Here is a 22,295-nt window from a genome sequence, read left to right as displayed (position 1 = left end):
TAGTTCCCTGACCAGAGATCGAACCCCAGTCCCCTGAATTGGGAGGGCAGAGTCTTTGCCACTGGACCACCAGGGAAGTCCCTAGACACTGTTTTAAGTGATGCAAATACAGCTGTGAAAAGGCAGACGCAAATCCCCACACTCTTGGAATTTACATTTTTGTTAGGAGCCACAGATAATAAGTAAAATGTGTAAGTAAAAAAAATAGTTTTATTTGATGATGAAAAGAATTAAGAAGAAAAATAAAACAAGAAAGGTGGATAGGGAGTGCTATGAGGGGATTGCAATTTTAGATGGGGTGACCAGAGAAAGTCTCTGTGAGAAACTGACATTTCAGTGGAAACTGGAAGGAGATGAAGAAGCATATCATGTGGATATATAGGCAAGAGCATTACTGATGTAGGGAATAGTAAATGCAAAGGGCCTGTGGCAGGAACACGTCAGATTCAAATGACCACAAGTGGTTCATGAGGCTGGAGCAGAGTAAACAAGGGAGAGGGTGGTAAGTCAACATCAAAGAAAGGTAATGCTATGTTTGGCTATATAATAACTTTGATGTTTACTCTCAGATGAGAAGCTGTAGGAAGAGTTTGAGCAGGGAAGTGACACATTTTGACTCATCTTTAATCCAGAATGTCTTAATGGCTGCCATGACAGGAATAGATAGTTAGGGAGCAAGAGTAGAAGGAGACGACTAGGCAGGATGCTACATTGCAATTATCCATGTAAGTGAAAATGATGGCTATATTCAGTGACACGGCAGAGGTGGTGTGTTTCAACGTATTTTGAAACCAGAGCTGAAGGACTGAGTGTGGGTATGAGAGAAAGAGAAAGTCAAAGATGATCCCAAAGATGTTTGTTTAAGCACCACAAAAACAAAAATTGTGTTCAGTCATGTCTGACTCTTTGCAACCCCATGGACTGCAGACTACCAGGCTCCTCTGTCAATGGAATGTTTCCAGGCAAGAATACTGGAGAGGGTTGCATTTCCTACACCAGAGGATCTTCCCAACAACCCAGGGATCAAACCCACAGCTTTGTGCCTCCTGCATTTGCAGGAGGCTTCTTTACTACTAGCGCCACCCGGGAAGCCCCATGCAAGAACAAAAATAGATAGAAAAGGCTGGAGGAGGAGTAGCTTCGGGGTGGGGATGATCAGGAGCTGAGTTTAGGACCTGTTAAATTGGAGGGGTCCATTAAACAGTAAAATGGTCAGGAGGCAATGGATATAAGAGTATAATTTAGCAGAGAAGTCCAGACTGCTATTGGAGATCATTAGTAGAAAAACATTACCCTGTTTTCATAGCATAACTGAGTTGAATTTTTAGGGAAAAAGAGAGAAACGGACACATTTCTCTAGAAATGTGTTTTGTTTTAATTTGGGAAGGCAGGAGGCCAATTGTCTTTCTTCTTTTAAAGCTCAGTTAGAAGCAAGGATTCGATGCATAATCACCAATTAAACATTTAGAGCATTTAAACTAGCAGTATGAGTAAAATGGCATTGTGAAACTACTATTCTCTGTATGAAAAAAGCAGCTCACCTCGCAGGATAACGCCTGTGCATGGGGTGTGGCAGGAACGAGCTTCTTCTCTTTGAATTCCTGGAGGCTGTCATAAACCTGCAAGGGGCAGCGAGGAAAGAATGATGTCCTGAGCAAAGGCTTGCCAAGGGGAGAAGCAACCTGGGCAATGGTTCCAGCAGGTGGGCAGCCTGCGTGTCAGCCTTTAATAAGGTTTGTTAGGTTGCCAGAACTTTTTTGCCTTATAATTAGAAGCTTGTACCCTTGGACCAACATCTCCCCATTTCCTCCATCCCCCAACTCCTGGCAACCACTAATCTCTCTGTTTCTATGAGCTCCACATTTTTAGATTCCAGATACAAGTGAAATGACATGGTATTTGTCTTTCTCTGACTTATTTCACTTAACATAATGCCTTGAGATCCACCCATGCTGTCCCCAAAAAAGGAGGATTTCCTCCTTTTATGGGTGAATAATATTCCATTGGACGTCCCATTTCCGAGGATATAGTAAAATGAAATCACTATCTTAAAAACATATCTGCACCCCATGTTCATTGAGACTTCATTAGTAATAGTCAAAGGCTTCCCAAGTGGTGCTAGTGGTAAAGAACTCACCTGCCAATGCAGGAGATATAAGACACTTGGGTTCGATCCCTGGGTTGGGAAGATCCCCTGGAAAAGGAAATGGCAACCCACTCTGGGATTCTTGCCTAAAGAATACCATGGATAGAGGAGCCTGGCAGGCTACTGCCCACGGGGTCGCAAAGAGTTGGACATAACTGAATGACTTAGCAGGAACACAAAAGCCAAAACATGGGGGGAAAATATCTGCGTCCAACAATGGATAAAGAAATCAGGTATTTGAAAGCCAGTGCTGTGAGGAGTACTTCTGTGTTCACACTAAATACATTGACACTTCTTTTAAAAATATAATATTAATATGCACCATAAGGCTGACCACATTTCAGCCTAAGTGAGGTAAACACATACCCCCAAATAACTTCAAAAGGATCCTTCTTAATAATAACATTTGTTTAGAAGAACAAAATTATAGTCAGATAGTAGACGCTATTATATAGTATGAAATTTCAGCCAACTTATAAAAAAGAGAGCCTCAGAGTAAGAAAAACTTAAGATACCTAAACAGAACTGTGGACATCTCATTTCCTAATTTATAAAAACAAAGAGGAATGATATTTTAAAGCCTTTTTATTTGTCCTGAGTTGACCTCAAGGACAAAGGGTTGTGGACAGCTGCATAGGGGGTTGCCGATGGCCATTTGCAGTGGCTGCTTTGTGACCTTGGGGCCCCTGGAAGAAAGGAAGTTGGGGGCAGAAAAGAGAGGAGCTGCTGTATTCTTTTCCACCCAAGTAACTTCCTTCCTGAACTTGGGGTTGTGTAGGTCTTCCTTGAACTTTTTCCCTGTTGAGATTTCCTGCCATCTGACAGACGACATTGTTGGATAAGCAGGTGCTGCTCCCAAGGCCATGGCTTCAGAGCAGCAGAGTGCTCACCTTGAGCAGAGCCTGCAGCCACGGGGAGTGGAGGAGGTCATACAGGAGACACACTCCGTTCACGTCTCGGCTATAAAACAGGTTCAGTTCTTGTAGCACGAGCCTCAGGAGGTGCGAGATCCCTAGAAACAGGAGAGGGCAGAGATGGGGTGGCAGATGAGGGCGGAAAGAAGGGCAGGTGTAACGTGAAGAACAATTCAGACCATGAGGAGGCTCAAAAGGAGGGTGTGGACACTGCACTTAAAGCCGAAAGATCTACCTTCTGGCTCTGTCATCACTCTGTGTGCTTCAGAAAACCATCCAACTCTCCGGGAACTAGTTCCTTATAGAAAATGAAGGTATGTTTGCTTTGCTCTAGAGTTCTTGCTAACATTAGATGAGCTAATAGATCACAGTACACAGATGAAAAATTTTATGAGAGCAGTATTGCTTTCCCCTCCCCAGTCCTAACAGCCTCTGGTTTATTCCAAAATTATATAGTTGTTTTCTGGATCCTTCAAACATGCGGTCATCTGTACTTACCCTTTATGAAAATTCTTATTGAAAAACTCTCCCAACAGGCTCATAGAAAATATTTACTCATGTATGTGCCTGCACTGGGTCTTAGCTGTGACATGCAGGCTCTTTCAGTTGCAGCTTGCAGAATCTTTAGCTGCAACGTGTGGGAGTTCCCCGACCAGGGATCGAACATAGGCCTCCTGCTCCAGGAGTGAGGAGTCTTAGCCACTGTGGCACCAGGGAAGTCTCTCCCAGTAAACAGGCTTTTAATACAACCTCAGGGTTCCACTATTAAAGGGACTGGACAGATTTTAGCAAATGCTTGTTTTTATAAGTGTTTTCATAGAAATCCTATTTGTTGCAATGGTATTCTGAATGTGAACAAGTTGCAAAGTTCTAACTAGAAATAAAGCATTGTGGGATAGGAAAAAAGAGACTCCTAATCTACTGTATCAATTTCTTTCCTTTCTGCCTTAAAAATTGCTTGGACGTATCACTAATAGATGCAACAGGACACTTCAAAGTGTATAACAAGTTCCATATAGAAATCAGAATAAATCTATCAGCATTTCTGCCCCTAAACTGGATCACATTGTTAGAGTGATATTGAAAGGCCTTTCTGGTCTAGAAAAGGAACTTGGTACCACATACCGTTCTCCGGATTGGTTCCCGTAGAGAGCTTCTCGTCCTTCTTGTCTTTTTCATCTGGAAGATCTGATCCTTTGTCTGACTGTATCATCCTTCTTGCCCAAGATTTCAGAGGGGATTCAGAGCTAGGGAACAGATCAACAAACAGCACACAGCTCATTCAGTCAGGCTGGCCCCACAGCTCTTAGTACATATAAAGGCATATATTTTCAACAGCATTTACTGAGCAAGTTGGACTCTGTGCTACATACAAACCAGGATCCACATCAGATAAAATGGTACTGCCCAGTGGTACTTCCTCTCTAAATTAACCACCTGTGTGGATGAGAAAACTCACAAAACATTCCTTCTATCCCCTCTTTTAAATTTTTCATTTATTTTTAAATAAATACTTTGAAACTTTATTTTTTAATGTGTTTATTTATTTTATTTATTTGGCTGTGTTGGCTCTTAGTTGCAGCATGTGGGATCTAGTTCCCTGACCAGGGATTGAACCTGGGTCACCTGCATTGGGAGCGTGGAGTCTTAGCCACTGGACCACCAGGGAAATCCCTGTTCCCCTCTTTTTTTAAACAAGTGACCAAGTTATATTTATTTTCCACCTCTTTGCCTTGTTGATTTTACCACCATCCTGAGCTTGGAAGAGCCTTCTCTGGCCTGACTCCATCTAGCCTCTCCATCTGGCCCTGTTCCCTCTCATTGCACCAGTAGTTCTTTAGTGGCACTGGTCACAGTTGCAGAAGTTATGGGTTACTGCTGAAAATACCATTAGAGTTTATTTTATATATTGCTGTAAGTAGGTTTAAAGAAACAGAAACCCCAAACAATAGTGGCTGAACAGAGTAGAAGCTTATATCTTGCTCGTGTAAGAGTCCAGAGGCAGAGACAACCCAGGGCTAGTAGGGCTGCCCCACTCCTGAAATTGTTAGAGCATAGGCTCCTTCCAGCTCACTGCTCTGCCTCCTCAGGATGTAGTGTGATTCTTATCTTCCTGCTCTAAGATGGTGGCTGAAGCTCCAGCCATCACTCCTACCTTTCAGCCAGCAGGATGAGGATCAAGAAAAGGAGGGCAAAGGAGACATGCTCACTGCTCTTTGAGTTAATCTGACAGAGAGAAGTTGCCCTACACGATGAGAAGTCACTTCAGGCCCTGTAAACTTTCAAATGTCCCATTGGACTCTCATGTTGCTGAGAAAAACAAAACAAAAAACTTATAATTATCTGACCCCAGGTGGTGCTAGTGGTAAAGAATCCACCTGCAAATGTAGGAGACATAAGAGACATGTGTTCAATCCCTGGGTAGGGAAGATCCCCTGGAGAAGGAAATGGCAACCCCCTCCAGTATTCTTGCCTGGAGAATCCCATGGACAGAGGAGCCTGGCAGGCTATAGTCCATAGGGTCACAAAGAGTCAGACATGGCTGAAGCGACTTAGCACACACACATAAAAACTCAACTTCTCTTTATGTATAAACACAAAGTATTTTTGCACAGCTTTAATGTACATTGAATTTTCTGGAATGTTACTACCATAACTGAAGAATGAATTTACTTTGTTTTGCTTGGACTTTATCAAGTCCATCATTTCAGAAAAACCACATCATTAATGGTAAAGCTGCATACAGTATATAATACACACTGCAATACACCAGGCTGTGTCTGTGTCTGTCTGCATTCAAAGCCACTGATTCCCTGGAGAATTCTTTTATAGGTGCAAACATGTGTTACTTCATTATATCTTTTGGTATAATGATATCCCATTTTATACATTGAAATAGTATCTTACCAGCCACATTTACTTAATTTCTCTTTCTCATTATTACTAGGATATTTTTGTTTGTTTCATGTAAGTAAGTGCATTAGTCTGGGTTCCCCTAGAATCAAACACTGAGCAAGGATTCTAGTGAGGTGATTTGCTTGGAAAGTGATCCAGAACATTAGTAGGGGAGTGGGATATTAAGACACGGCAAGGGGGGAAAGACAGTAAAAGGTGTTATCAAGCAAGAAGCTGCTCTGGGTACTATGGCGCTTAACCCATGGAGAGACAAGGGACAGGGAGTGGGGTTATTCATACCCCAATGCTGCCAGAAGCTGGTTGAGGGCTTTCCCCAGAAAACGTTACTACTGGGCCTTTCAGTCTGCTTCACGTGTGCATTCAGACAGTGTAGATGTAGAACGCACCAAAAGGGATAAGGGTAGGGCACTGATAGTACTTGTTACAGGAGGATAATAATGAATAAATCAGGATTTTTTTAAAAAGGAGCATTTCACATTAGTTGTTAAAGACACGAGTATTGAATCAGATGAGGCTGAGAACCACTGTCTAGAATCTAGACAGACTGTGGGGTTGACTCAGGGAGGATGTCTAGGAAAAGACAGATCCTCATGTAGTCTCTTAAATTCTAAGGCAGTGAGAAGAGCGAAGCAGAAAGCTGTTATGAAATTTTAGACAGACTTGCCATACACATTCTTGCCCAGTCACATTGAAGTTTTCTAGTTTGCTAGATTCTGCCAAAACTTGACATCTTAAACTTTTGCCTTGCCCAGCACCACCTGCCCTACCCAGCCTCAATTCGGTTTAAATCCTGCCTTGTTCCTGCATTCCAATTTTTGAGCCTCTATTGAATCATTTAGCACAACAGTTGCTTATACGACTCATCTTCCTCCCTGGAGGGGAGCACTTCCAAGGTAGGGTTTGAAAAGGGAGATGGGGTGTCTGCCAGACAAAATTCAGAGCAAAGAGATGAGTCTAACACCAAGCCATCGTACTTGGGCAACTTCTTAAAATGCTTCTCACAGATCGTATGTTCTTGGTAAGGCAGTATGAATTAGACAATGATGGTATGTGTGCACTGTGGGCGAGCCATAGTTCTTCCATATTTAATGCCCAGATGACAGTGTGCCTGACCAGGCCTATCCATGCAGCATATGGGGCACTAGAGACTATAGACTCCTGAGATGAAACTGTGAGAGAAACTTACAGACAGACTGTGGTTTCTATGTGCGTGGGTGCTAAGTCCCATCAGTCATGTCTGACTCTTTGCGACCCCATGGCCTGTAGGCCACCAGGTTCCTCTGTCCATGGGATTGTCCAGGCAAGGATACTAAAGGGGTTGCCATGCCCTCCTCCAAGGGATCTTCCTGACCCAGGGGCGAACCTGAGTCTCTTTTGTCTCCTACATTGGCAGCTGGGTTCTTTACCACTAGTGCCACCTGCGAACATTCTCTGACATTGTTTAGTTGCTAAGGCATGTCTGACTTCTTTGTGACCCCATGGACAGTAGCCCAACAGGCTCCTCTGTTCATGGGATTTCCCAGACAAGAATATTGGAGTGGGTCGCCATTTCCTTCTCCAGGGTTCAAACTCATGTCACTTGCATTGGCAGGCAGATTCTTTACCACTGAGCCACCTGAGAAGCTTTTATAGAAGGTTTCTATAGTGAGTTCTAATTATTAAAGTGTGTGTGTGCTCAGTCAGATCTGACTCTTGACAACCCCAAGGACTGCAGTCTGCCAGGCTCCTCTGTCCATGGGATTTTCCCTGCGAGAATATTGACTTCAGCCTCATTCCCTGTCAAGACTTGGATCGAGGCTGACAGATCCTTGAGGCAAACAAATGCAATCTTACATATACACAGAACTGTACAAAAAAGATCTTCACGACCAAGATAATCACAATAACGTGATCACTGACCTAGAGCCGACATCTTGGAATGTGAAGTGGGCCTTAGAAAGCATCACTACGAACAAAGCTAGTGGAGGTGATGGAATTCCAGTTGAGCTATTTCAAATCCTGAAAGATGATGCTGTGAAAGTGCTGCATTCAATACGCCAGCAAATTTGGAAAACTCAGCAGTGGCCACAGGACTGGAAAAGATCAGTCTTCATTCCAATCCCAAAGAAAGGCAATGCCAAAGAATGCTCAAACTATCGCACAATTGCACTCATCTCACACGCTAGTAAAGTCATGCTCAAAATTCTCCAAGCCAGGCTTCAGCAATATGTGAACCGTGAACTCCCAGATGTTCAAGCAGGTTTTAGAAAAGGCAGAGGCACCAGAGATCAAATTGCCAACATCCGCTGGATCATGGAGAAAGCAAGAGAGTTCCAGAAAAACATCTATTTCTGCTTCATTGACTATGCCAAAGCCTTTGACTGTGTACATCACAATAAACTGTGGAACATTCTGAAAGAGATGGGAATACCAGACCACCTGACCTGCCTCTTGAGAAACCTGTATGCAGGTCAGGAAGCAACAGTCAGAACTGTACATGGAACAACAGACTGGTTCCAAATAGGAAAAGGAGTATGTCAAGGTTGTATATTGTCACCCTGCTTATTTAACTTATATGCAGAGTACATCATGAGGAACGCTGGGCTGGAAGAAGCACAATCTGGAATCAAGATTGCTGAGAGAAATATCAATAACCTCAGATATGCAGATGACACCACCCTTATGGCAGAAATTGAAGAGGAACTCAAAAGCCACTTGATGAAAGTGAAAGAGGAGAGTGAAAAGGTTGGCTTGAAGCTCAACATTCAGAAAACAAAGATCATGGCATCTGGTCCCATCACTTCATGGGAAATAGATGGAAAAACAGTGGAAACAGTGTCAGGCTTTATTTTTTTGGGCTCCAAAATCACTGCGGATGCTGATTGCGGCCATGAAATTAAAAGACGTTTACTCCTTGGAAGGAAAGTTATGACCAACCTAGGTAGTATATTAAAAAGCAGAGACATTACTTTGCCAACCAAGGTCCATCTAGTCAAGGCTATGGTTTTTCCCGTGGTCATGTATAAATGTGAGAGTTGGACTGTGAAGATAGCTGATCGCTGAAGAATTGATGTTTTTGAACTGTGGTGCTGGAGAACACTCTTGAGAGTCCCTTGGACTGCAAGGAGATCCAACCAGTCCATTCTAAAGGAGATCAATCCTGGGTGTTCATTGGAAGGACTGATGCTAAAGCTGAAACTCCAATACTTTGGCCACCTCATGCGACGAGTTGACTCATTGGAAAAGACTGATGCTGGGAAGGATTGGGGGCGGGAGAAGGGGACGACAGAGAATGAGATGGCTGGATGGCATCACCGACTCGATGGACATGAGTTTGAGTGAACTCTGGGAGTTGGTGACGGACAGGGAGGCCTGGTGTGCTGTGATTCATGGGGTCGCAAAGAGTCGGACATGACTGAGCAACTGAACTGAACTGACCAGATAAGGAATCTGACACTCAGTGGGGTATTCAGTAGATTTCACAAGTAGTAAAGACAAACATTTTCCTCTTTTTTTTCCCCCCATATTTAGTCCTGAAACATGCTGCTGCTGCTATGTCGCTTCAGTCGTGTCTGATTCTGTGTGACCCCACAGACGGCAGCCCACCAGGCTCCCCCGTCCCTGGTATTCTCCAGGCAAGGACACTGGAGAGGGTTGCCATTTCCTTCTCCAGTGCATCAAAGTGAAAAGTGAAAGTGAAGTCGCTCAGTTGTGTCCGACTCTTCACGACCCCATGGACTGCAGCCTACCAGGCTCCTCCGCCCATGGGATTTTCCAGGCAAGAGTACTGGAGTGGGTTGCCATTGCCTTTTCTGCCTGAAACATGCTAGTCCCCGGCAAAGGACTGTGATGTCCTTTGCTTGCCTGCCTTTTCATGACAGTCAGCTGAAACTTAATCTATTTCTGTCTTGAGGAGAATTCTTGATTGAGACTGTAATAGCCAACCATAGGCAATTCTGAGCTAAGTAACACAGGAAGCATGGCCAGTTCTTATCATTAACTTAGAAGCTGCATTAGTGTTATTCACACCTAAGAAATTTGCCCTAATGTTACTTTAAAAATCAATATATGTGAACTTTTAAAAATATAGTAATTATTATTAAATGCCACAATCCTTACCCATATTATGCTTATTTTTCAAAACAATGCTTTCTATTGAAAACTTAACCATGAAAAACGGCCTGTACAAAAACAGCTGGCTTCCTCTGGGTCAAAAGGCTATTGACTGGGACTAAGACAAATGTTCAGCTTTACTTAGTCTCCACAGCAATTCATCATTCCATACTTAAGAAAGGGTTTCTCAAAGCAAAACCTGCTTTCAAAATCAAAAAATTCTCCATAGACTTTAGGATACAATGCAACTTAAGCATTCAAATATTACTCAGAATTCTTAGCTCTTAAAAACTGACAGAAGGGCAGACATTTGTATTAATAGATATCTTCTGGTAACTGGGGGCCATCTGGCAGGGTATCTTACCTACAAGACTGCAAACATGTAACGCTGCTCCTACGCAGAGAAAAGCTTTAGCAGGAAATACCAGTGGGCTATTAGGTGCCAAAGTCACCTCACTGTTCTAGATAAAACCTTGGTGCATCCTCTTTGATCTAATCCATGGAAGCCTAACCCCGCCTCACCACTAAATTACTCTTAAGCCTCCCCCGTTACAAATCTTCCTACGTGTTCCTAGCACTGGTTTCTTGCACTGGAAAGTCCAACATATCATTTTCAAACCTTCACTTTAGTATTTTCTGATGGCCAGCACATATAGCTAACCAAAAAAAGATGAATATCTTTGTTGACTATTTCGGGAAAAGACACCCCATGATAGACAATAGCATCTTTATTGAAATCTAAGGAAAAACTGGTAATTGAGAGTAAGCTGACTTATTAATCTTATTTTCTCACATTATGGTGAGGAAAAAAATGGAAGATTCTTCATCCAGTAATAATGAAACTGATACATGATTTCCTTCTGGAAGTTCAGTTCAGTTCAGTCTCTCAGTCGTCTCCAACTCTTTGCAACCCCATGGACTGCAGCATGCCAGGTCTCCCTGTTCATTACCAACTCTTATAGCTGCTCAAACTCATGTCCATTGAGTCGGTGATGCCATCCAACCATCTCATCCTCTGTCATCCCCTTCTCCTCGCGCCGTCAATCTCTCCCAGCATCAGGGTCTTTTCCAAGGAATCAGTTCTTTGCATCAGGGAGCCAAAGTACTGGAGCTTCAGCTTCAGCATCAGTCCTTCCAATGAATATTCAGGGCTGATTTCCTTTAGGATGGACTGGTTTGATCTCATGGCAGTCCTAGGGACTCTCAAGAGTCTTCTCCAACACCACAATTCAAAAGCATCAATTCTTTGGCACTCAGCTTTCTGAGAAGAGATCTCTAATGCTTCCCCTTCTATTGTTTTCCTCTATTTCTTTGCACTGATCACTGAGGCAGGCTCTCTTATCTCTCCTTGCAATTCTTTGGAATTCTGCATTCAGATGCTTATATCTTTCCTTTTCTCCTTTAGCTTCTCTTCTTTTCTCAGCTATTTGTAAGGCCTCCTCAGACAACCACTTTGCCTTTTTGCATTTCTTTTTCATGGGGATGGTCTTGATCACTGCCTCCTGTACAATGTCATGAACCTCTGTCCATAGTTCTTCAGGCACTCTATCAGATCTATTCCCTTGAATCTATTTGTCACTTCCACTGTATAATTGTAAGCAATTTGATTTAGGCCATACCTGCATGGTCAAGTGGTTTTCCCTACTTTCTTTAAGTCTGAATTTGGCCATAAGGAGTTCATGATCTGAGCCAGCCAGCTCCCAGTCTTGTTTATGCTAACTGTATAGAGCTTCTCCATCTTTGGCTGCAAAGAATATAATCAATTTTATTTCGGTGTTGACATCTAGTGATGTCCATGTGTAGAGTTGTCTCTTGTGCTTTTGGAAGAGGGTGTTTGCCATGACCAGTGTGTTCTCTTGGCAAAACTATGTTAACCTTTGACCTGCTTTGCTTTGTACTCCAAGGCCAAATCTGCCTGTTACTCCAGGTATTTCTTGACTTCCTACTTTCGCATTCCAGTCCCCTATAATGAAAAGGACATCTTTTTGGGGTGTTAGTTCTAGAAGGTCTTGTAGGTCTTCATAGAACCATTCAACTTCAGCTTCTTCAGTGTTACTGGTTGGGGCATAGGCTTGGATCACTGTGATATTGAATGGTTTGCCTTGGAAACAAACAGAGATGATTCTGTCGTTTTTGAGATTGCACCCAAGTATTACATTTCAGACTCTTTTGTTGACTATGAGAGCTATTCCATTTTTCTAAGGGATTCTTGCCCACAGTAGTAGATATAATGGTCATTTGAGTTAAATTTGCCCATTCCGGTCCATTTTAGTTCACTGATTCCTAAAATGTCAATGTTCACTCTTGCTATCTCCTGTTTGACCACTTCCAATTTACCTCAATTCATGGACCTAACATTCCAGGTTCCTATGCAATATTGTTCTTTACTTCCATCACCAGTGACATCCACAACTGGGCGTTATTTTTGCTTTGGCTCTGTTTCTTCATTCTTTCTGGAGTTATTTCTCCACTCTTCTCTAGCACATATTGGGTACCTACTGACCTGGGGAGTTCATCTTTCAGTGTGATTATCTTTTTGCCTTTTCAAACTGTTCATGGAAGGTCCCCTACTAAGTGACTGTTCTGATCCTAACAGTCCATTCTCTTATCTCAGGTGGGAGCTACTTTTTTGAAAAATTTTCAGGGAGGTGACAGCAGGAAGAATATTTGGAAGCAGGATGAAAGAGGGTACATACCCCTGGCAGCCAGGCAAAAAGAGTAAAGACCAAATGGCAGCTGTTAAAGGTTTACCAGCCCTTTCACCCTAAATTAGACAGATGGCATTCCTTTACTCTCTGTTGTAGATGGAAGCTCAAGGCAGGAATGTGATACATTTGTGACTGCTTGAGCACAGTGTATTTTATCAAGAGCACATAACTTTATCAAAAATTTGCAACTATTTTTCTACTTATGAGTAGCCCAGCTATGAAATAACATCTCTGGTACCTGCAGTAGAAAAAAGCACTGGAAGTAAGAGTAGGGAAATTCCAGTTTGGAGTCCCAGTTCTGATAACAAGAAAGTTCCAGCCTCTGCTTGTCTACAAGATCAAGGGGTTAACACCTGCCCCTATATGCTGTGGGCATATAGCACACATGTGTCAGACCTACGTAAGCTGCTGCATCAAGGCTAGGTATTTCTACTCACAGGCATTGGCCTGGCGACTTATCCTTGAGGTTTTCCCCTTAAGGGAACTGAAATTTTAGTTTTAATATGCTTTCTGAAAAGTATAAATACAGTATGAAGAGTCTGTAATGGAATAAATGGCTTTCAAGACTCCCAATAAAAGAATGAATTGTAACTCTTCTCTTAGAATTAAGATAGCCTACTATCATTTGAGAACTTCAGTAGTAGTAGTAGAAACTTTCAAGTCTGTCAATTTCTAGAATTATCCCTATCTCTACCTCTAAAGGGGTCATTCAGGAAATTTGTCTTTATAAGCCAAATGTGAAACTTGTGTGTGTTTATCCCAAAATCAAAACAATTGCTAATGGAAATGAAAAGTGCTTAACATAAACTAAATTTTAAGCGTTGGTCTCTTTCCAATAATGAGAGGCACATCCTGGTAAATGCTCCCTGAGAAGACATTACAACTGGTATATAATTAACTAATGCCTAATATTTTTAGCCAGAATTTAAAATCCTCCATTTTCCCTTCTCTGAATCTGTTTAGGAAGGGAAAAACTTTAACTTGTAACTATCAAAATATATCTTATTCAAAGAAATAATAGTACCATTTCTCTTAAAACCCTTGTCCTCAGTTTATGAGGGTCAGAAATTTAACTTGTTCTTTGTCAGCAAAGGTGCTATAAGTTTATGTCTATTTTAAAGAAAGAGAGCTCTAAAACTCCGTGGGATCTCTGAGGCCTGTATAAAGAGGCATGGATTACAACACAGGGGGAAAAGCCCCCACCACCAAATAAATAGACTTGGATTTCTTTTAAATTTTTAGGTGGCCCAGTGTCACTTCTTTCACAATCATAAAACAACCTCATAAATATGAATGTCTTTTATTATGAAAATTGCTGTTACATTACAGCCAACATTCCAAAACAGTATTTTAATAAACACTTGTCTTGATTATAAAGTAGAGCAGAAACCATGATCCTTTTTCAAAATTGATTAACATCAGCAGATGTTAACATGAAGGAGGAGGAGGACACTCCGAACGCTCACCCTGGTGTAGAGGAGATGAGATGGGGAAGAGCACCTATGTTATCCAGAATAGCTACTAGTGTTATTTGTACAGTGTAAATCAACCACTTACAATAGGACATTTAAAAACGGTGAAAAGCAAAACAATAAAAGGCTGAGGTGTCACAATACTTTTGAGATGGGAAAAGCCAAAGTGAGTTTCCTTTTCCTTCCCCTCTGTGAGTTCAGTGCAAGGTACAGGGAAGAACCACAACACTAGGTCAAGGATGGATGCAGTTCTTTGCTTCCGTATTTCCCAGTCTCCAGTCCTATTCTAAAAAACAGCCTGCATGCAAAAGCCCTTCAGGCTTTCACAGGTCCTGGAACACAGTGTTCACACGTGGATGAATGAGGTTCCACAGCAGCTCAGTGTCTGAATTCCAGTGTGTCCACTCTGGAGCACTGTAAGGAATCCAAGAACACAATTCCTATGTTCTTTCTCCTCGGGAGGCAGCAGACTCCTATTTGGGTGTGCTCCATGTTTGGGGTCAGGGTGTAGAAGTAGTAACTGCACAGAACCTTTCCATCACGAATAAATGCCCTGGTGGAAAAGCTTAGAAACAGTTAAAATTGCAGTTTAAAAGTTCCTCTCTCCCCTCCCCTCAGCAAAGAAGCACAGTGCACACATGATTGCGAGGAATGCTGGAAGGCAGAGTGTGGCTACTACAGTTTCAAGGACAAAGTGTTCCTTGCAAAGGGGTCTGGGCTGACTGCGGGCAAACCAGAAACTCAAAAATATTCATCAACCTCTTCAATGTAAGAAGCCACACTGAGAATTTTATCCTACAAGTTCATTTGCTGGCATACTCTTCACCATAGGAAGGGATAGCCTCTTTTTTCCAACAGCAGATATATGACACTTGGGAAACTTAACACAGGCCAGGGACTGGTCTAATCTGATTTCTACCTCCTTTTCCATCCTCCCTTTCCACCATACAGTCTTATTCTGGGCTCAGAGCTCCAATCACTAGCAAGGCTCAGAAATAACAACCAAAATAATACAATGTCCTAATTTCAACACTGTTCTTTTTTGCTGCTACAGGAAGACACCAGATGGTGCTGAAACACTCTGAATAGATAATCCAGTTGTCAAGCTGCTATGCAGCCTAGTTAAGCTTCTCACGCTGGATCTGGTAGTAACATGCCTGAAAGAAAAGTTCAAAACCATTTAAAATTTACTTTAAAAGAAATTACATAAACATAACAATGCACGTGGGACTAAGAAAGGAACTCCTTTATGAATACTGAGCGCTCAACAAAATCAGATGCTTTCATATTTTCCCGTTTTCTTCCCGTCCCCCTATCCTATCCCTAGTCTACTTTGCCTAGTTATAATTAGTAGAAATAAAACTTTGTAAAATTCTAAAACAGACAAAAAATTTTTTTTCAAGCTGTTTAACATCTGTCATTAAGCAAAAATATCTTAATTTGCTAAGCCGCTACTGACTGGACATTTAGAATACGCTGATGATCAGTATGAGGTACACAAACAAGTGTAATCAGAATCACCAACGTGTTTGATAAACACACAGGTTGAGGTTAAGCATCATTCCAGTCCTACTGAGTCAGAGGACTGGATAACTTGCTTTAGTATTTTGAGACTGACCGATTCTACTTTTCTTTAATATAGTATATATTTTAAAATATTAACAATATGTGCTCTAAAGGCACTTAATGTTTTCTTTCAAGTTTTATATAAAAGAAGGTGGTTAATGAAAGATTCACAATATGGTAAATGAAGGAGAGATTTTAACATAATAAAATATTAAATAATATCTATACTTTACCTTCAAAGTAGTGAACATTATACCCTGTTCTCCATGCTGAAGATATGGGTCCATTAGATCCTCGATGAGGTGTACCTCAGAGCCTAAATTCCTAATCCTGCCCCAATGAGAAAGAGATATTGAGTTACTTCTGCTTATATGTATGTCCTACTTCTGAATCTATTTAAGTCAGAAGAGACTGGTCACCTGGCCCGGAGCACCACATATAAGAAAACAGGGAATAAGTCATCCATGGACCACAGGAAGTCTTCCTGAAGTGACGCCAGGACACTCTGAGAGATCTCTTCAAAAGTCTGCTGGATGACTTTCAGTTTGTCTGATGGGGTAAACGTTGTGCTGTTGTTAAAAAAAAAAAAACAATTAAAAACTAAAAATAAATGACAAAATATAGCCTATGGTTGTTTTCTTAGTACAGCCATTTGATAGTTGACAATATACTCTAAGGGCTCATGTGCCTTAAGCGGGACACATCAGGCAAAAGGAGTCACTGGAAGGGATGACCTCTGTAAGCTTATGATTCTTTGAGGAAAGAAGCCTCCAACCATGAATGGTTCACATGAAAGAATTCACTAAATCATAGATCGCCTCCTTTTACCCACATAGAACCTTACTGTCCTAATACATGCTCTTCTCTGAATAAGAAGCTTAATTTCCATTTGGCTAAAGATATGATTGCTGCTGCTAAGTCACTTCAGTCGTGTCCGACTCTGTGCGACCCCATAGACGGAAGCCCACCAGGCTCCCCCGTCCCTGGGATTCTCCAGGCAAGAACACTGGAGTGGGTTGCCATTTCCTTCTCCAATGTGTGAAAGTGAAAAGTGAAAGTGAAGTCGCTCAGTCGTGTCCGACCCTTAGCGACCCCACAGACTGCAGCCTACCAGGCTCCTCCATCCATGGGATTTTCTAGGCAACAGTACTGGAGTGGCTTGCCATTGCCTTCTCCGAAAGATATGATTATGTAGATAAATTTCTGGGTAGGTTCTCTACCACTTCTGAAAATGCAAGGCTCTTGTAGAGTAAAAGGTAACCCAAATGTCTCAAGAGTCTTTCTGATATCCAGGCTGGGTTTGACACCATCTTGGGGTGTTGGGTGTGGGGGGACTAGAGTTTAGGTAAATATAAGATCTCATAAATATCTTAATAAACTAACCGCTCCTTTGATTTACGTAATTTTCAACAAAGCAGAGATCACCTGATCTGTTGCAGACATTCCACAGCTGAGGCAAAACAAGCATCTTTCGTGGTTGGCAAAAGCTGCAAAAAAAAAGACCAATAAAGGTTGAAGAAGAAAGCTGTCTTTTGCAGTGACAATAAACATAAATGACACCAATCACAGAATGCACAACTTAAGTGAATAACTTACGCTTGTATACTATACTATCAAAGTAAAATGGAAATTTTTTTGCTATCTCTAATCCCCCACACCAAACAAAAGCATATTTGCTAAGGAAACTAAAATCCACTATACCTTTTTACTCTCTCCAAGGACTGACAAGGTCACTGGCCAAAATTTCCTACAATGGAATCCATACGTTGTTAATATGTGTTTGTGTCTTATGGTAGATTAAGCCCCATAAAAACAGTTAATGACTAGATTGACCTTCCTGTCCCCACTTAAAATAACTATTTCAGTTACTTAGTTTTTACTATTGAATCAGTCCATTGAAAAAATTTACTTTCCAATTAAGACTCAATCACTTTTTTCTAATAGCACAAATCTATAATTATTGGGTGCTGGGGTAATCAGCTTTATCATAACACTTCTAGAAAGTATAATTATTGACTGTTTCCTTGGATTATAGGAAACAACGCCCTACAATAAAAAAGGGCACTTCCAAACATTTAATTAGAAACTGTAGATGGGAAGGGAGGGAGGGAAGAGAAGAGAAAAGAAGGGAAAGAAGAATGCCAGAGACTGAATACCATTAACTTTTTTGAAAAACTGTAAAATATCAATCAGGAAAAACTCAAATTATTTACATATATTCAGAAGAATAATCAGATTTCAAACTCACATCTAAAGATTCTCAGAAATAAAAGATTTTTAAATATCACTATTTTGCTAAAGACAGGCAATAAGTAAATAAACTGCAAATCATATATTTAATTAAATATCAAAGTACCAAATTCCTGATAATGCTATTTGCATCTTGAGTTAAAACCACTAGATCCCATTCATAATTACTGTACTGACCTCTGCACCCCAAGGAAGCCCAAAAGAGCAAGGTCTGCCTGCTTATTTAGCCGGAGAACACATTCCCAGTAAACGTCCTCCTCACGATCATTATCCAGGGCATACAGCATGAACAGTGGTGGGTAGAGCCGAGGTAGGAGTACAGGAAGCAGTAACCCAGAACCTGTTACCACATAGCTACAAAACATCACAGGGAGACGGAGAACCCTTAATATTAAAAATGAATATAGAATCAAACATGGAGCTTCATTTTCTAGAAGTGGAAAGTAAAGGTGGGAAATTTTGAGTAAAAAAGCAGTTCTATTACTTCTTTTATGTAAGCGGTTAACATGAGAAGTTTACCTATGGCCCCAGAGTTTTGTCTTGGGCCACCTGTGAATTCTTTTCATAGGCTCAAAATCTAAATGAAAGCCCACTGTGTTTCCATTTTAAGGCTGACTTCTCTGTTGAACTGGGGCAAAATGATCTACTTTGCTCATCAGCCTTTGTGCCTAGTCATCTGTGGTTACAGTTTCATGGCATTTGGCTAACAGAACTTGAGACCTAAAAGAAACCTCAGAGATCACCTAATCCTACCAAACTATTTTAAAAAGAAGGACACAGATCTAGAGAAAAGAATTCTTCCTGGGATTCTCTGCGTAAGATCACTTGGTTTCCATCCTCTTTCTTCACCATCTCCACCCAGCTCTACTCACCCTGGCTCTGGTGATTCAGATCTGGAATCTGACTTCCCAGTGCAGAAGGATTTCCTTTCAGTCGGCAGAGGGGCAGTGAGAGGAATTGTGCTGCCCTCTTCAGGAAGCTCAGGAAATAAGAACCTAAGGAAGAATAAAAAAATCATTTTACAGTTACACCTTTATAGAGTGAATAAAAAGAGTAAAAACACATTTCCATTATTTAATCACTTAAGGACCAATTAAATCAAACTTCATATCAATTATTAATGAAAATGCCGATTCCCTTAAGAGTCTTAACTAATGCTTCTCACAGAATAAAATTAACAATATAGCTAATGAATGGGTATGTGTGCTCATCTTGTCCCACTCTTTGCGACCCTATGGACTATAGCCTGCCAGGCTCCTCTGTCCATGGGGTTCTCCAGACAAGAATACTGGAGTAGGTTGCCAATTCCTCCTCCAGGGGATCTGCACGACCCAGGGATTCTGCACGACCCAGGGATTGAACCTGCATCTCTTGCATCTCCTATACTGGGAGGCAGGTTTTTAATCACTGCACCACCTGGGAAGCCTGACAGAACATAAATACTCATGGATAAAACTTCCTAGTAGACTTTGTGTTCTCCAGGTTTTAGGTTAGGCCACGTTTTAGAGACATAACTTTGCCTAGAGATTAACTCCAAATAAGACTCCTATATGTCATACCAAAATTGGTTATTAAAAATTTATTTTTAGCCTTCTATTATACTTAACAAGTAAGAAAGACACAAAGGAAATAAGTTACAATGGCTATGAACACAAAGTAAAAATGTGTTTTCACTAATCTACTGAAGGATCTGTGGCATAAAACCATATTCCTGATGAATAATTTCTGCAATAAAGGGGAACATTCATGACTCCTCACAAAGCTGTAATCTCTAGATTCAGGGTGAAGCCACCCAAGCATGAGTGTAAACTAGTATTTCCACACCCTGCTGACATGAAAAGCTCTCTCACCTCACCAGCTGGAAAATTCGCTTAAGGTAGGACTTAATCTCCTTCACAGCCTCCTGCAGTAGCCGGCGGTTGGCTCCCACACCCACATATGTCATTCTATACACTGCAACCAGAGTCTCCACGAGCCTGCCCAGCGGGTGCAGAGGAGTGTCGCAGGCCTGAGCAGTAAGAGAACCAATGCAGCCAGTCAGTGTGCACCAACAGCGGAAACAATCAAAATAAACAATTTCATACAGGATAAACAATTTTCAAAGTGTCAAGAGTCTACTTTTTGGACCAGGAATATTTAAATATTTCAACTTCTCTGAAAGCGTTAATTCTCCCCAAATTATATGGAGTAGAAATCCTTAATCAAAGAATCCTATTAACATTTTGGAAATATATCTTTGGATATACTAATATAGGATAACATCATTAAAAGAAAGGTTCTAAGGGAATTCCCTGGCAGTCCGGTGGTTAAGACTCTGCACTTGCACTGCATAGGTTCAATCTCTGGTCAGAGAATTGAGATCCCATATGCCGTGTGGCCCAGCCAAAGGAAAAAAGAAAAGAAAGATAACATACCTTAAATGTCAAGAAAAATACATGAAATGTTACCTTACAGAAAACTGAATAATAAGAGTTGAAACAGTCACTGTTCAGGTCCCTTGATGTCTCCTAATACTCCTTCCTACACCCCTACATCAACGCATGTAATACTTTAAACTGTAGTCTGATTTCACAGGGTTGGAGAAGGAATCGAAGACAGCATAACCATGGGGTGAGGGTGGAGTGCCTTCTTTATATAACTTTTAGTTTGCTAATGTTACAACTCTGACCCTAGATGTCCAGAATCCCCTTGAACATTTACAAAACTTATAAATTTTTACCATCATAATCAGCCAACCTTTAGGCGGAAATGTGCTGTTAGCAGTCAAAGAATTAACAAAAGACATGTTAAGAAAGCAAAACCAGGATATGAGTAACAATTAGCTGTGAGTAAATCTGAATGATATACTGTGTTAGTTGTATCATTAATTAACAAGACCAGTATGGTTCCGATTCTCATTTACCTTTATTAAATATTTCTTAATGTCATCATATTTCTCCACAGAGAAGGCACCAACATGCTGAGGAATGAATTCCAAACTCTCCAGTGTCTGAGTCTGTGAACGACTTAGTATCTCTGGACTATAAAAAGGGAAAAGAAAGCCTATCATATATTTTAAGAAAGCAAGATAATTTTAAATGCACATGAAGCTCTATTAAGGGTGAAATGGAGCAACCATCACAGTGTTCACCCCAAATGTGCTTATAACTTGCAACTGCCCTGTATTAGATTTATATAAATTATTCAAAATAGCACTTAATGTTACTCCACACAAACCACAATAAATTAATGAAAATGTTGTGCCAATATAAACCCTGGTGCTGAAAAATACTGTAATGTGGTATGTGTAATAGCCTGAAGAGAAAACTGGTGACAGACTTGTTAGTGATGATAGAAGTGGAATAAAGGGGAGAGGGAGAGCTAAAGAATGGAGGAAAACAAATCAAAGGGCAAAGGATGAAATGGAAATGAGCTCAAGGTGTAACGGGATGATGTGGACACTAAAACAGGTGGTGGAGTACGCACACAATGGGTAAAGGGAAGCTTCGGATGAAGAGGTTAAGACAAAACACACACTAGTCATCAACTGAAATTTTTTGTATTGGCACTCTATCATTAGATTACAATCAATGAGAAATTAGAAACAGTGCACAATTAACACTGTTACTATTTTAATAGTATCAATGAACAAACAAGATCTTTGTGGCAGCAATGTGGTTTTACACAAAATTTCATTCATTCTCACTTCTTGGAAATACCCAGCAAAAGTTAAACAAGGTTAATTGGAGGACTCAAGTCTCAATGTCTTGGCCCAGGGGCTCTATCAGCGAAGGCTGACCAACTACATCTCCCATAAGGACACATCCACAGCTTTAATCAATCCTGGGAGTTTCCATTTCTTTCACTGATACGGTAGGAGATAAAAATCATACACTTCATGAATGAAACACTATAATCAATTCCCACTGATTCCCAATACAGGAAAAAACCAAACCAAACCTTCTTTCTATACTGTAGGGATTAGCAAGTTCTTTAGATTCAAATACTAAGCAGTGCCTGTGGAAGTGACTGGCCAAGTTACATACAGAAATATGAAGAATGGCAGATGGAAAAGAAAAGCAGGAAAAAGAAAAAGTAAGAAAATAAGAAAAAGAAAGAAATGAAAAGTACATCTGTAATTTTTCAGCACTTTCAAATCATTGTGCCACTTCCTTTTGGCAACCAAGTTTCTGACAATAAAGATGCAGCCATTTGAACTGCTATTGCCATATATATGTAATGCATAATTCTT

At 41.0% G+C, this 22,295-nt stretch overlaps 2 protein-coding genes across 4 annotated transcripts in view; both read right to left on the bottom strand.

The window, feature by feature from the left end:
* The window catches only part of MPP4 (MAGUK p55 scaffold protein 4), a 38,483-nt gene extending 33,738 nt beyond the window's left edge, over nt 1-4,745 (bottom strand). Inside the window, exons 1-3 of the mRNA XM_055398420.2 lie at nt 4,186-4,745; nt 3,037-3,158; nt 1,542-1,619 (exon numbers count right to left, since the gene is read on the bottom strand). Of these exons, the coding sequence (XP_055254395.2) occupies nt 1,542-1,619; nt 3,037-3,158; nt 4,186-4,342 (357 nt within the window). The 5' untranslated portion in view covers nt 4,343-4,745. The remainder of the gene's footprint in view (nt 1-1,541; nt 1,620-3,036; nt 3,159-4,185) is intronic.
* A 9,315-nt stretch (nt 4,746-14,060) lies between these two features.
* Nucleotides 14,061-22,295, bottom strand: part of ALS2 (alsin Rho guanine nucleotide exchange factor ALS2) — a 60,362-nt gene continuing 52,127 nt past the window's right edge. For all 3 annotated transcript variants that reach the window (XM_055397663.2, XM_055397662.2, XM_055397665.2), the window contains 9 exons: nt 20,967-21,084; nt 19,915-20,072; nt 18,937-19,059; nt 18,242-18,418; nt 17,516-17,561; nt 17,240-17,301; nt 16,234-16,383; nt 16,048-16,144; nt 14,061-15,405 (listed from right to left, as the gene is read on the bottom strand). In XM_055397663.2, coding sequence (XP_055253638.1) covers nt 15,367-15,405; nt 16,048-16,144; nt 16,234-16,383; nt 17,240-17,301; nt 17,516-17,561; nt 18,242-18,418; nt 18,937-19,059; nt 19,915-20,072; nt 20,967-21,084 — 970 coding nt within the window. In that variant the 3' untranslated portion in view covers nt 14,061-15,366. The remainder of the gene's footprint in view (nt 15,406-16,047; nt 16,145-16,233; nt 16,384-17,239; nt 17,302-17,515; nt 17,562-18,241; nt 18,419-18,936; nt 19,060-19,914; nt 20,073-20,966; nt 21,085-22,295) is intronic.

This window comes from Moschus berezovskii, chromosome 2 (genome assembly GCF_049115385.1).
Source record: "Moschus berezovskii isolate FMDL1 chromosome 2, NW_MosBer_1.0, whole genome shotgun sequence".
In the NCBI taxonomy this organism is placed as follows: domain Eukaryota; kingdom Metazoa; phylum Chordata; class Mammalia; order Artiodactyla; family Moschidae; genus Moschus; species Moschus berezovskii.
Note: the sequence above shows the minus strand (reverse complement) of the source record. Positions and strands in the feature narration are given on the sequence as shown.